The 13,008-nt window shown below is 42.1% G+C and overlaps 1 protein-coding gene across 1 annotated transcript in view; it reads left to right on the top strand.

Annotated features, from left to right (window-relative positions):
* Vstm4 (V-set and transmembrane domain containing 4) overlaps positions 1–11,994 on the top strand; it is a 92,137-nt gene extending 80,143 nt beyond the window's left edge. Inside the window, exon 8 of the mRNA XM_026410850.2 lies at positions 10,141–11,994. Coding sequence (XP_026266635.2) covers positions 10,141–10,266 — 126 coding nt within the window. The 3' untranslated portion in view covers positions 10,267–11,994. The remainder of the gene's footprint in view (positions 1–10,140) is intronic.
* The last annotated feature ends 1,014 nt before the right edge of the window (positions 11,995–13,008 follow it).

The following is a 13,008-nucleotide window of genomic DNA, read 5'->3' as shown; positions in this document are numbered from 1 at the left end:
GAGCATGTTAAAGATTGCAGATTCTCAGAGTGTACCCCTTGGTTGAAGCAGAAAGAAAAAAAAAACATACTCTTTTTTTCTAAGCAAAAGCAGTCTTGAATGACATTGCCAGTAAAAGTACTTTTGGAAGGCAGCTGGGAATACATATATCCATGGTCTATGGGGAGGAGGAAATGAATAACCATATTAGATCATGGAGCGGTCACTGTGCAACTATGAAGTTTCATGTATCAAGACCATTATCTGTAATCACATTTTCGCTCGCAAAACATGCATTGGTGAAACCTAGAGGCAGCCATCTGTCTGATGACTTATAAAATCTTAAGCCAGTGAGATTTAGCCCTAGGCCTTTCTGTGTTTGGCTTCAGAAGGTTCTAGAGATAACCATCTCTCTCTGTCCCCAAAGCAGTTGGTCTGTGGCATGTATCTGTCTGCATATTGAATTCATTCTAAGGATGTGCTTTGCTAAATATCTTTTGAACTCTAGGGAGTCAAGTGCATGATATGAATTTGCCCTGTCTAGGATCCCAAGGTGCCAGCAAACCTGGATAGGACTCTGAATTCTTCACCTCCATCCAAGACTTCTCTTCTAAGCTCCAGATCTTTCCTGTCCCACATAGCCCCAGAGCACATTGGATTATTGACAATTAGTTAACCACACAGAGGCCGGGGGTGGAGGTGGGAATCTGGGCTGATACGATACTAAGGCTTGTAAATAACTGAAACAACATGAAGTCTTCCCCTTCCTCCATTGCCCTCCCCAGTCCTTGGCTGCTCCATGTATCTGCCTTTGGAAAGTCTTGGGTTTTGTGGCTTCAGGGTTCCTGTTCCCTGAAACCAAGCCAGGCTTCTGATGAGGATGGCACGGGTTCTCTTCTCCCCCTGGCTGCTCAGTGGGAGCACACACTGTGCACTGAGCGGTGCGAGCCTATCCCAAGCTTCATGTGATTGGCACCAGTGATCCTTCACTATTTTCTGGGACTGCTGTCTACCTGCCTGGCTCACCTGGATACATGGTATTCACATCTGAGTATAGACATAGCCTTGATCCTGCTTTTGTAAATGCTGATGATAGCCATGAACATGGATCCTGGCCAGGACTCATGGGCTCTGAATAGACTTCACCTGGCCACCCAGAAACCTTGAGCAAGTTTCCTGCCTTTTAAAACGGGTTTGCTCATCTGCAAAGTGGGTGTTATCATGGGACCCACCTCATAAGGCCAAGGTGAGAATGGAATGTGATGGAGGATGTTGGTCCATGTTTTCTGGGTTCCACTCTAAGAAGGACCGATGCTCCTGCACTGGGTAGGCCATCTCCCAAAGCCACTTCTGGATCATGTCCTTTGATCCTTTGTGTAATATTTCTCTCTTGGAAAGAACTTTCATTTGTTGGTTTTGATTCTTTATTTTTACTTACCATACACATCAGAGAGCTCTACATCTTCTTTCCATAACATGTTAAATGTATGCCAATCAGCAGACCCCTGGAACTCAAAATGAAGTCAAGTTTACATCCAAGGCATGTCGATCTCAGTATCACCCATAGGAGCCATGGCATGTTTTTTCTTTCCCAAGTTGACTTACAGAGACTCCCAAAGACCCTTCTATCCACAGAGCTTACTGAACCCACAGCCCATCCTCCTTGGTGGCCAAGGTAGGATGTGTTCAGGGAGAGTTTGTTTTACCAGTTACTTCTCTATTGAATAAAAAATGAGCACTTATCTTGAAGGGAGAAGAGGAAGTCTGCCCTTAATAATTTTCATCCTCTCTTGGGTAAATAGATTCCTGATAGTGCAACTCTGTAGAACTGCAGGTTCGTGTTTTCGCTTGAAGGTGACGTTAGCGTAAACATCCTGTGTCCTGGTTATTGATCTGTTGCTGTGATAATGGTATTACCCAATTGAACTTCTGACATTGGGGAGCTTGCAGTGGCTGCAATTGCATTTTTCTTTTATTCCTGCAAACTTAATTCAACTTGCACATCCAACTGTGATCTCTATGAAAAAGTATTATTTTGCAGGAGTCTGCATAAGAGAACATTAATTTTCTCTCTCTCCCTCCCTCCCTCCCTCCTTCCCTCTCCCTTCTCTCTTTCTTCCCCAGTAGAAATGTCAACTTTTTAGCTTGAATCATGGAAACACACCCACAAAATGAAATGCTCAGAAACTGCCCATTAGGAGCTTGGAGGGTGGTGTGTTCCAAAGAGATGTGTAACTTCTGAATCTCCTGGAGTTGGTTTTTGTAGTGTCAGCTAAATCAAGTCATTTCTTTTCTGTAGATGTTCTTTCCATAATCATCACCCTATAACCAGGAAGGAAAGGCTTAAATTAGAGGTGGGAGATGCAGCCTGAGCTGTCATCTGTGGGTGCTGCTCTTCCCCACTGGTGGAAAACAAGGGTGGGGGCTGCTTGACAGGCCGTCTGGAGCTGTAGCACTTGCACACTCACTTGCTCACCCTCAAGGGAGGAGTCCACAGACTCACAGATCTGCACTGGAGATCTGTGCTGTATGACAATCCTTCCCTAGTTTCTGAGGGGATGCGGAGGTATGAGAATTTAATCAGACTCAGCATCTGCCCGTGAGCATTGGAGTTGAAGTCTAGGATGGGTCATTACTGTGCCACTGACACCTACTAGAATGGCTATAAAAGAAAAAATAAGTGCTGACAAGGATGAGAAAGACTCAAAGCTCTCACACTTTGGTGAGCAGGAGGGAAGTTTCTTATAAAGTCAAACACACATTTGCCAAGTGACCTAGCAGTTCCACTGCAGGGTAATGCCCTAGAGAAATTAAAATATCCCCCTAAAGACCTATGAGTGGATGTTTGTGACAGCTCTGACCCACTTGTCTCTCAGCAGGGGAATGGATATGCTAACTGTGGATGGGTATGCTAACTCTGGAATACCCTAGAACACTTCTCGGCAATGAAAGGAACAAACTATACACAAAACTTGGATGAATCTTGAGGGATTCAAAAATTATATACTGGCAGTTTCAAAGAGTTACATATTCCATAATTCCTTTTAAGTGACGCTAAGAGACAAAATCACGATGACAGGAAAGAAATCTGTGGTTTCCAGAGGTTAGAGTTGGAGGGGATGCATGACTACAGAGGGGTATGGGAGTGGGGGTCATTCAACAGTTCTGTATCCTCATTGTGGTAGTGGTGACAGAAATTTACACGTTAAAATTCATGGAACTTTTAAAATTCATAGTCAATTTTGCTGCATGTCATTTTTTTTAAAACCTCCTTTATACCACTGGAAGACAGTAGGAGGTATGAATAGAATTGTACTCTTTGGACTGAGTGTGCACACATGTGGGCACAGGTGTGTGAACCTGCCTGCAGGTTTGGGAGGGCATTGTATACCTTTAAGAACAAAGCTCAGGAGCATACTTAGAACATTCTTGGGTTAACTTAAAAATAAATTCATAACAATTTATTATAAAATCCCTTCATAGAAAGAGGGAGGAGGGAAATTCCAGAGGCTCTGAGTACAGGAGGATGTCACAGGTATGCAGAGTTCACTGTCAGGGAGGTCACCCAAAAAGCCTGGTTGGGTTTTGAAGGAATCGAGATCCCCCTTGTATACAGGGCAGGAGGATTTCCATGCCAAGGGTTTTCGCTTCAACAGAAACCTGAGCTGGGAGACTTCAGAGGGACGCCTAGGAGGGAGGCTCAGCAGATCACGTAGGCTATTTTGCATTCATAGCATAAACCCTGGTATTTTCAGTGGTCTCTGGATGTCCAAAGTGCATAAATGCCTTCCCCTGGGGCATTTGAACCTGTGTCATTATTGCTAAAAGAACTTCTCTGATATTCTAAATAATGGTGGATCTTGAGGCAGCTATCAGCAGGTTCCTGTGCATTGAAGGCATTTGTCCTCTGGCCCAGCTCCTGATGCTGTTGACATGGTATTATAAGTCTCTCTTCCTTTCTCCCCTAATCGGTGAAGATCTTTTTCCACATGAAAGCAGCAGACAGAAATTAAATGCTGCCACTTCTCACCAGCTGGGCCTTCTATTTAGCCGTGGGAATGTGAACCCCAAAGCTTTGACTTATATTGTATATTTTGCTTTGACTGATATTGTATATTTTGCTTTTTTATTTATCTGATAGAACAAAATATCTGGGCAAAGGCCAAGGCCTCTGCCACGACTTATGGCACCTTTGTGTAGGTTACAAAACAGTATCCCTTGAAGAGACAAATTGCAGAAGCGCTCCCTCACCACTGTGGGACAGCCCTGCATCCGACAGTGATCTTGGGATCACTGAGTGTTGGGTGAATTTCATCCTTCTGTCATCCAAACCCAGATGACTCTGAGTAGGATGCAGGCTGGTCCAGGGGTTCACTGAAGCCAGAGACCACACTCCTTTGTCATTTTTTTCTGCACCATCTTGAACATGTCAGCCTTGGTTTTCATTCACAGCTCATTTGTTTTCATTAGAAGGAACAAGAGACCTTGCCCAGAAAGTCCAAGCAGACAGGCCTAGTAGAATCCCATTCCAGGGCCGTGAGCCCTTTTCTTTTCTCTTTATTTTAATATATTTTTTAGTTGTTGATAAACCTGTATTTATTTGTATGCGGTGCTGAGAATCGAACCCAGTGCTTCACACATGTCAGGCAAATGCGCTACCGCTGAGCCACAGCCACAGCCCCCACGAGCCCTTTTCTATAGAACTTTTCTGTCTTCTCTTCAGTGCATCCCAGACCTCAGCCCAGTTTCTTCCTGAGCTGCAGCTTCTCTGCACATCATTTTGCTTCATCTTAGATCTTCAGCATAAAGAAAGGCAAAGAAAGAAACTCAGCCTGAGAGAGAGAGCTCTGGAGGAGTAGGGGAGAACACGGGATTGGGGTAAAAGTCAGGCGACAATAAAACTGACTTTTCTCATGCAGAGGCTCTGTGTTCTCAGTTGTAAAGATGAGAATGACCTTGGGTTCCATCCCAGCTCTGGGTTTAGTTCCGATGCTAAAAACTGTCCTGCAGCAGTCTTGACATGTGGCGGCCAGGCTCATTACTCAGATGGGGACATCACAGCTGGGTCTTGTTTTGCACCCCTCATGCTGGAGCCAAGTGCTCTTCTTAGCAGTTAGAATATAAACACCAGAGTCCCAGTGCTCTTTTCTGGAAGCTGGAGAAGATCTGTGGTAGCCCAAAGACAAGGACAAGTCACAGAGGACAGGGCAACTGGGGTTGGGAGTCGTGTGTCGGAGGTATTAAATGAAGGAGTCCTAGGACCTCTTTTCTCCAGCCTGATTCCTCACTGAATCAGGGATCCATGCACAGACCTTGGTCCCCTCCAAGGGTGGGATGCTCTCCTCAGCCGTTGACAGAAAGTGCCCGGATCTCTTGATTCCACCCACCCTAATCAGGTGGTTCATCCCCTTTTCCTCCAGGAGGGCTATTTTATCTTCTTCCCCTCTCTTCTGTCCCCACCTTGACTAATGGACTAGTGTGATAAGGCCACCACAACAAAGTGCCACACACTGAGGGCTTGTGCAATGGAAACGTGCCTTCTCACAGTGCCGACGACGGGCACTCTGAGGTCAGGTGTTGGCAGGGCAGGTTTCTCCAGAGGCTCTGCTCCTTGGCTTGCAGATGTATCTTCTCCCTGTGTCTTCACATCTGTCTCCTTTTGTACACGTCTCTCCCTAATCTCTGTTGCTGATAGGTACATCTGTCACCTTGGACTAGGGCTTGTGATCATGAGCTCATTTTAACTTTACTAGTGTTTTAAAGAACCCATCTTCAGATATAGTCAGTTCTAAGTACTGGGGGTTAGCACTTCAATGTGGGAATTTTGAGGGACATCATTTAGCCCCTAATAATGAATTTCCTAGAATTTGTTAATCTCCAAGGTTAATTGTTCCCATAATTCTTGTTGATGCATGAAGAATTCAGAACATGCAAAAAATGGATGGTATTTTGACTGACTCTCTAGGGGGGGAAGCAGTGATACATTTAGTACCTTCTGTGGGGCAGGCACTGTGCCCGTATGTTCACAAACCTCATTTAAATCCTCATTGTCCCTGATATCAAGGCAAGTATCATTGTCTCTGACCACCAGTGAGGCAACTGGCCCAAGGTCGCACAGCTGACATTTGAACTGAGGTTGAAATTCTCCCTGTACCTGTGCTCTGTAGTCAATCCCAGGATGATGCCAAAGGGCAACTTTTCTCACCTCCTCTCCAAGAACACTTTCACCAATTTAAGAGAAGTTTCTTTCATTCTAGCCTTCTTCTGTATTGACATCTGTCTGAATCTGCCCCTCTAACCCCCCTTGCTCATAAAATCCTCCTCCAACCTGAGAAGAGAATTCTCTTTGGCTGATGGGAAATGTTTGATTAGACAAGGTGTTGGGTACAGATAAAATACCAAGCTGCTGAACAAAGCAGCCCCTCTGTATGTGTGGGTTCTATGTCCATGGATTCAACCAATCACACATTGAAAATGTTAGAAAAAAAATTGCATCTGTATTAAACATGTACAGATTTTTCCTAGTCATTATTTCCTAGATATTTTAATGTAACAACTATTTGCATAGTATTTACATCATATTAGACATTATAACTAATCTATAGATGATTTAAAATACCTTGGGGATGTATGTATAGATTCTATGCAAACACAACACCATTTTATACAAGGGACTTAAGCATCTTTGGGGAATCTGTGAAGTTCTGGATCCAGTTCCCTTCAGATACTAAGGGACACAAATGGTGGCCCTTTTTTGCCTTCAAAGAAAGAATCTGACCAGGAGAGTCTGAAGGCTGGCTGGAAGGGGGAAAAAGCATAAATCAAAGAGCCCTGGAGAGAAGAAATGGCAGCATTGCTTCTCACATGTTGAGAAAGTTCTAGGGTTTTTACTAAGGGGCTACCAGGACTTCCCAGCAGTTTGTTCACCTCTGCCGCCTCTTTCACAGTGACTATAGCAACATTTGGACATAAAGATACAGCTCAGGTCTGAGACATGAATATCCTACTTTTGCAATTCCCTTTATGCTTTCATGGGACCTAAAGTGATAAGCTTGGTTGTGAACAGCCTATTCAACATTATTAAAATCTCTATTCTGACACTAATGTCCCTTAGACACCAAAGCCCCTGATGTTCAAGCCCCTTATGTAAAATGGTGTGGCATTTGCATGTAGTCTGTGCACATCCTTTTATGCTCTTTAAATCATCTCTAGATGACTTATAATACCTAATGTAGTGTAAATGCTATGCAAATAGTTGTTACACTGTATTGTTTAGGGAATAATGACAAGAAAAAAATCTACATGTTCAGCACCGATCAAGTTATTTTTTCCCAAACATTATCAATACACAGTTGGTTAGATTTGCAGATGGAGAACTTGCAGAACTTGTACTTCCATCCTTCCTGTACTTCCAAGAGTAGGAAGGGGACTTGAAAGGGCAAACTAACAAAATACTTCCTGGTTCATCTTTAGAGACCCCGTGGCTGCCCTCCAGTTCTGAAATTGCCATAGACACTGGGAGTGATTTCTTAGCTTAAGCTAAATTGGGTTTGTCTAATTGGGATTGCAGTGAATTTTCATCACCTGAAACACAGGTGAGGGCCTGCAGCAGGTCTCTCACCTGGCTCTGCTCCATTGCAACCACATGCTGATTTAACCATTGCATCCTGCTCCTGGCTCCTGGTTTTACTACCAGTTCACTAGTCTTACTTAGTCTTAATCACAGGCCCCCAATATTTCTCAGATGCACCTAAGTCTTCCACTGAAGCGTCAATGCAAAGAAAAGTAGCTTGGTGAAGAGTATACATTTGCCCCCTTTCATTGGCAATTAAGAATTTATTCCCAGTTAAACACGTTAGGAAATGTAATTAAGCAATGGTTGACGGTCCTAGATAAGTGTGCCTGCCAGAAAAAAAAACAATAGGTTCTTTAAAGATGCCAAGGACTGATATTATGCATCTTCTGTTGGAAACTGTATGTACTTCACTATCCCAAGCCTCCTGTGTGCTGCCTCATATCTTCAATCAAATTATTATATTCCAGAAATATGCATAAGGGAAATGATTGTACACATTTTATGGTGGGTTGTTGCTTGTAGCAGTAATTGAAGTACCTTTTCCACTTATGAAAGTACTAATTTTATTTGTTTTTATTGCTTTTCTAGATGCAATTATTTATTTAGTGTGCTTTGGCTTTATTAAATTATGCTTACTATAGGAACATCATAAAAATGTATGAAAACAACACATCAGCCCAGCCAGCCTGGTGACCTGTATTGAGAATGCTAGTGTTATTTTTCATATCCAAACGTAATGAAATAACTTAAGAATAAACAGATAATCTACACTAGAAAACAATGCAATTTCAAGGTAATGCAATAAAACACCTGGACAATATGATTTTATAAATCTTGGTTCTAAAATTTACATGAGTTGGGTTTTGAGTGCTTATTTGAGGACACATGGCATTTCTAAATGGAATCATTATAATGTGAAATGTAATTAAACGGAAAGGCAAGAATGTAAACAGGGTTTTTGTTGGCTGGTAAGATGTGGAAGACTAAGAAGCAATGTAAAGACTTTTGGTCTTTACAAGCAGAGACTCTCATCCCTAGATAGGGTCTTAACTTTGAACTTGAAAAGCAGCTAGACAATCTGTGCAGTTTGCTTGGTAATCAACTGAACCAGAAGGTCCTGGATTTAAGGAGTTTTGGTTGTTGTTGCTCTTTTTAGTTATACATGACAATAGAATTTGTTTTTATAGAATTATACAAGCATGGAATGTATATTCTTCTAGTTAGGACCCCATTCATATGGATGTACATGATGGTAGGATTCACTATGGTGTATTCATAGGAGAATTATTTCAGATTCATTCCACTGTCTTTCCTTCTCTTATTCTCCTAGTTCTTCATCTCCCATCCTTCTTCTTTGCCTTGTGCTTCCTGATCTAGGATTATGCTCCCTCTCAAAAGAAAAGAGACTTTTTAAAAATTTGCTTTGGCATTTTTTTTTCCAAGAAACTTAAGTTGAATGTACAATTTACTTGTCCTGAATTTTCATGAGATAAATAAACTGGCTCCTGGTTTTAATGCTAGTTTTTCTAGTCTCTCCTAGTATTACAGGTATGCTAAAAATGTTTATTTGAGCTACTTATCAGATGCACCTGAGCCCTCCATTGAACCATAAATGCAAAGAAAGGTAGCTGGGTATAAACTTTTAAAGCCCAAAGTCAAAGCAACAACAATCAATCTAAAGCCAAAAACCTCATTCTTCCTTTCTCCCTCCCTCTCTCTCTTTTAGTGGTAATTATTACATTTAGATTTCCTGGAATTAACATTGTTTATATTTTCCTAAACATTGCTATTTTACTCAGTATTTCAAAATATTTTCAATGAGTTGAACAAAATAGTCTCATAAAAATGTTGTAAGATTTTGTTCATTTACATTCTACCCCATTTCTCATTCCCTATTTTTACCAATTTATGCTTTCTCTTTTATATTGATCCATTTATTTTTTTCAGTTTATTTGTTTTATGGGTGATTCCCAAGCATCAGCTTTTAGATATTCTATTGTTTGTCTGTTTTCTGATTCTTGCAGTCTGGTTTTATTTACTTTTATTGGTTTCTTCCTTCTTCTTTACTTTCTGATATTTTATTCTTCTTCTAAATTCTTGAATTGGATGCTTGATCTGAATCAGATATTTTCCCATAAGCATGTAAGACCTGGATTTTTCTTAAACAGTGAGTGTTTCAACCATACTGCTGGCAAGTAATATTTTTTTTATCCTTATCATCAAGAGACTCTGAAATTTTAGTTTTATATAAATTAAGTCCTTTATATAATGCTGCCGGGATGTTTTGTTTCTGTCTTGCTTTTTTCAGAATGAAAGTTTTCTTTGTGGTTTAATGTTAACCACATTTTGTGAGTGTTCCTAGTCAACTTGAACACAGCTCACAGTCTTCCTTTGCCGGGCATAATGTTCTGTATAAGACCATGAGAATTGTCTTATTAACTATGTGATTGGCTTTATATATACTTGAACTTGGTCCCCATGCTTTTCCCTTTAAGTCCCCTAAAGGCTTTGAAAATGCATACTTTAAGATACATATGTGCTGTGGAACTGCCTGTGGTCAGCTACAATTGTGTTGTTTTTTTTAGCCAAAGATTGCTGAGGAGAACTTGACCTACGCTGAGCTGGAGCTGATCAAACCCCGCCAGCCTGCCAAAGGCGTCCCCACCAGCACCGTGTACGCGCAGATCCTCTTTGAAGAGAACAAGCTGTAGTGCCACCGTTTCCTCTCCTGTGGTTCTGTTATCCCCACCACCCAGTTATTTATGGAACCTCAAAAACAATGTCCCTATTTTTATATTTTCACTTGTGTCTTCGCATGTGGTGGGGAGTCCCTTCCCCACACATTCCAGGTGCCTTGGAAGGTACGAGGCTGCTCTCCCTGCAGAAACAGGAGCTGCAGCCTTTGGATGAATCTCTCCCAACAAGCTGTTCTGGGGCCTGAGCCCTGGGGCAGAAGGACTGTGCTTCTGAGAGTACCTCAGGAGACTGCTGAGCCAACCTCCTACACTTTTTCTCTACTGTCCCCGGATTTTAATTTGTTAAAGTCTTTTTAAAAAAATCTTAACTGTAATCTGCCACCCTTCCTGTATCTGTGATATTGAACTCCTGGTTTATAGCTATAGGAAATGCCATTATAGGCCAAAGTGTAAGATGGTAGATATGTAGTCATTGGTTTTCTAAGACTCAGATCACATTGCCAGGGCACCCAAAGCACAGAAACCCACTGAGGGCAAGCAGCCACTTAGGATGGCATCCATTGTTTTAAATAGATGCACTGATCCTGGTTGTTGATGGCAGAGGGGATGATTTGGGGAAAGCCTGAGGTTTGTCTTTGAAAACTCTGGTACCTCGTGATTCTCAGAGGCTTCAGGTCAAGAAGGACACCATTCTAAAGGGCTGCTGGTTTCAGCAGAATGAACCTAGACGGACAGAGAAACATTGCTTACCCTTTTCCAAAGAAACAAGTTTGCCAACAGTGGACACACTAGAGCAAGTGGGGCTCTTCAAAGTGTGCTGAGCTCCGCCGACTCACACTGAATGCCCACGTGTGGGAAAGCAAGTCTTCCACCAGGTTCCCTCAGGGCTGGGGAATCAGGAATATCAGCCATGCTGAAAACGTGTGTCACAAAGACCCTGTGCTTGCCAAGTGCCTTGCCCAGCTCAACCTTCCACATGAACTGTAGTGGGCTTGGGTGGGCATCATGGATGTGTGGAACATAAATCCATGAAGTTGCTCTGTGGACCTGCATGATGGACAGAAATCTTGAACTCGCTGAAGATGGATTCATTTAGGAGAAGTCATCCTGTCACTCTGTTTTAAGGATGTTTCTTGATATGTGAGTGTACTCTGGGTGGCTATTGACTGCACACTATAGAAATTGACTTTGTAATGGACCATGTAAATATGATAAATTATCTATTTTAAATACAGTCGGGGTATGAATTGTGCCCCCCTCCATATCACTGTGAGACTTTGGTTGAGTTTCTTATCCCCGAAGAGCCTCAGACTCAATGTGAGTGTAAAGGTGAATTAACCTCTCGTAGAACTCTTCAGGGTAAAATGGGATCATGAGTGTTGCCAGATTCTGGAAGCTCTAAATTGCTACACAGTCTTTTTTTGACATTTATGCTAAAACCAATCTGCATTTCCAAAGTAAAAATTTCTAAGACTTTCATGGCAATGGCTTTAAAAAACAAATTTTTGATTCACAAATTTAGCCTGACAATAATGCTTCCAAAGTCCCATGATACCTTATGAGTGCCTCTTATGGTTTATTGGAAAGGGTCCAAATGGAAGCAGCTATGGGTTTCCTGGAAACAAAAATGGCCTGCCTTTACCAAGTGGAAGTCCGTCCTCTCTGGCTGACACTTGCAGCTCATTCCTGCCCTCGATGCCAGGTCTGAAAGCTAATGAACACAGCACACAGCTTTTGAGGAACCAGCACGATTCAGAAGAACTCACTAGAACATCCCAGGACATCTTTTTGGGGAGAGGACAATTTATGGTTAGCGCATCTTTCATATCATAATTATCATAGGCGATATTTTATCATGGCTATGTTCCAGCAGATGGTTGTATAGTGTTTTGGGGACACAGGAGACTAAAGAGCCATATAGACAGGTAGAGCTTTTGGAGTTTCAAGAGGGAGGAAGAGCAGGGCACATGAAGAGGAAATGGTGGGGCAGGGTGACAGAGTAGAAGGCAATATCTTCTGAGGCCCTCAGGCCTCCAAACCCAACCTTTTAAATCTAGTGAGAACTCAGAGTCATCACATATGGAAATAAACACATTCCACTAAGAATAGCATGTGCTTTTAAGAGCCAATTAAAACATATCTGTCATAGATTCATTTCAACCCTTTTCTCCCAAACTGTGCTCATAGCTGCACAAATCCAAACTCAGGTGTGCAGTCTGCTAACTATCTCCTCCCCCTGAAAATGCTTCTTCTGGGGTAGGAGGAAGCTACAGAGCATTCACACAGAGCCCGTCTCACCGTCATCTCCAGGAACAAACGGTCCAAACTCTGCTCACAGGGGAGGCACTGGATGATTTGAACCCGGTTCTTGTTTCAAGTGACAATTTTTGCCATTCTTGCTATTGTGAGCTTAAAAATGTGTGTCTATTCTTTCATTCTCTATAAGATAGACCATGTACTGATGTTTCTAGAACTAACTAAAGGGAAATATAATTCTTCAACAAGAAATTAGAAAAAATTCTTCAATTTATCATATAAGAACAACTATAGATGAATCATTTTCAAAATGGACAATTGCTGACAAAAGAAGATTAAAGCAAAGATTGCTCAGAATGCAATGGCTTCCTACAGGCAGAATGCAGGTAAGCTCGAACGTGGTGGGGAATTTTGACCTAGGCCAGGGTTGTCATGGAACTGTTACAGGAAGCAAGAAAAGGTCATGAAATCACACCCGAATGAAATTATCTTGCAGAGTCA

The sequence above is a fragment of the Urocitellus parryii genome, chromosome 5 (genome assembly GCF_045843805.1).
Source record: "Urocitellus parryii isolate mUroPar1 chromosome 5, mUroPar1.hap1, whole genome shotgun sequence".
In the NCBI taxonomy this organism is placed as follows: domain Eukaryota; kingdom Metazoa; phylum Chordata; class Mammalia; order Rodentia; family Sciuridae; genus Urocitellus; species Urocitellus parryii.
The sequence above is the reverse complement of the archived record's forward strand: the minus strand, read 5'-3'. Positions and strand labels throughout refer to the sequence as shown.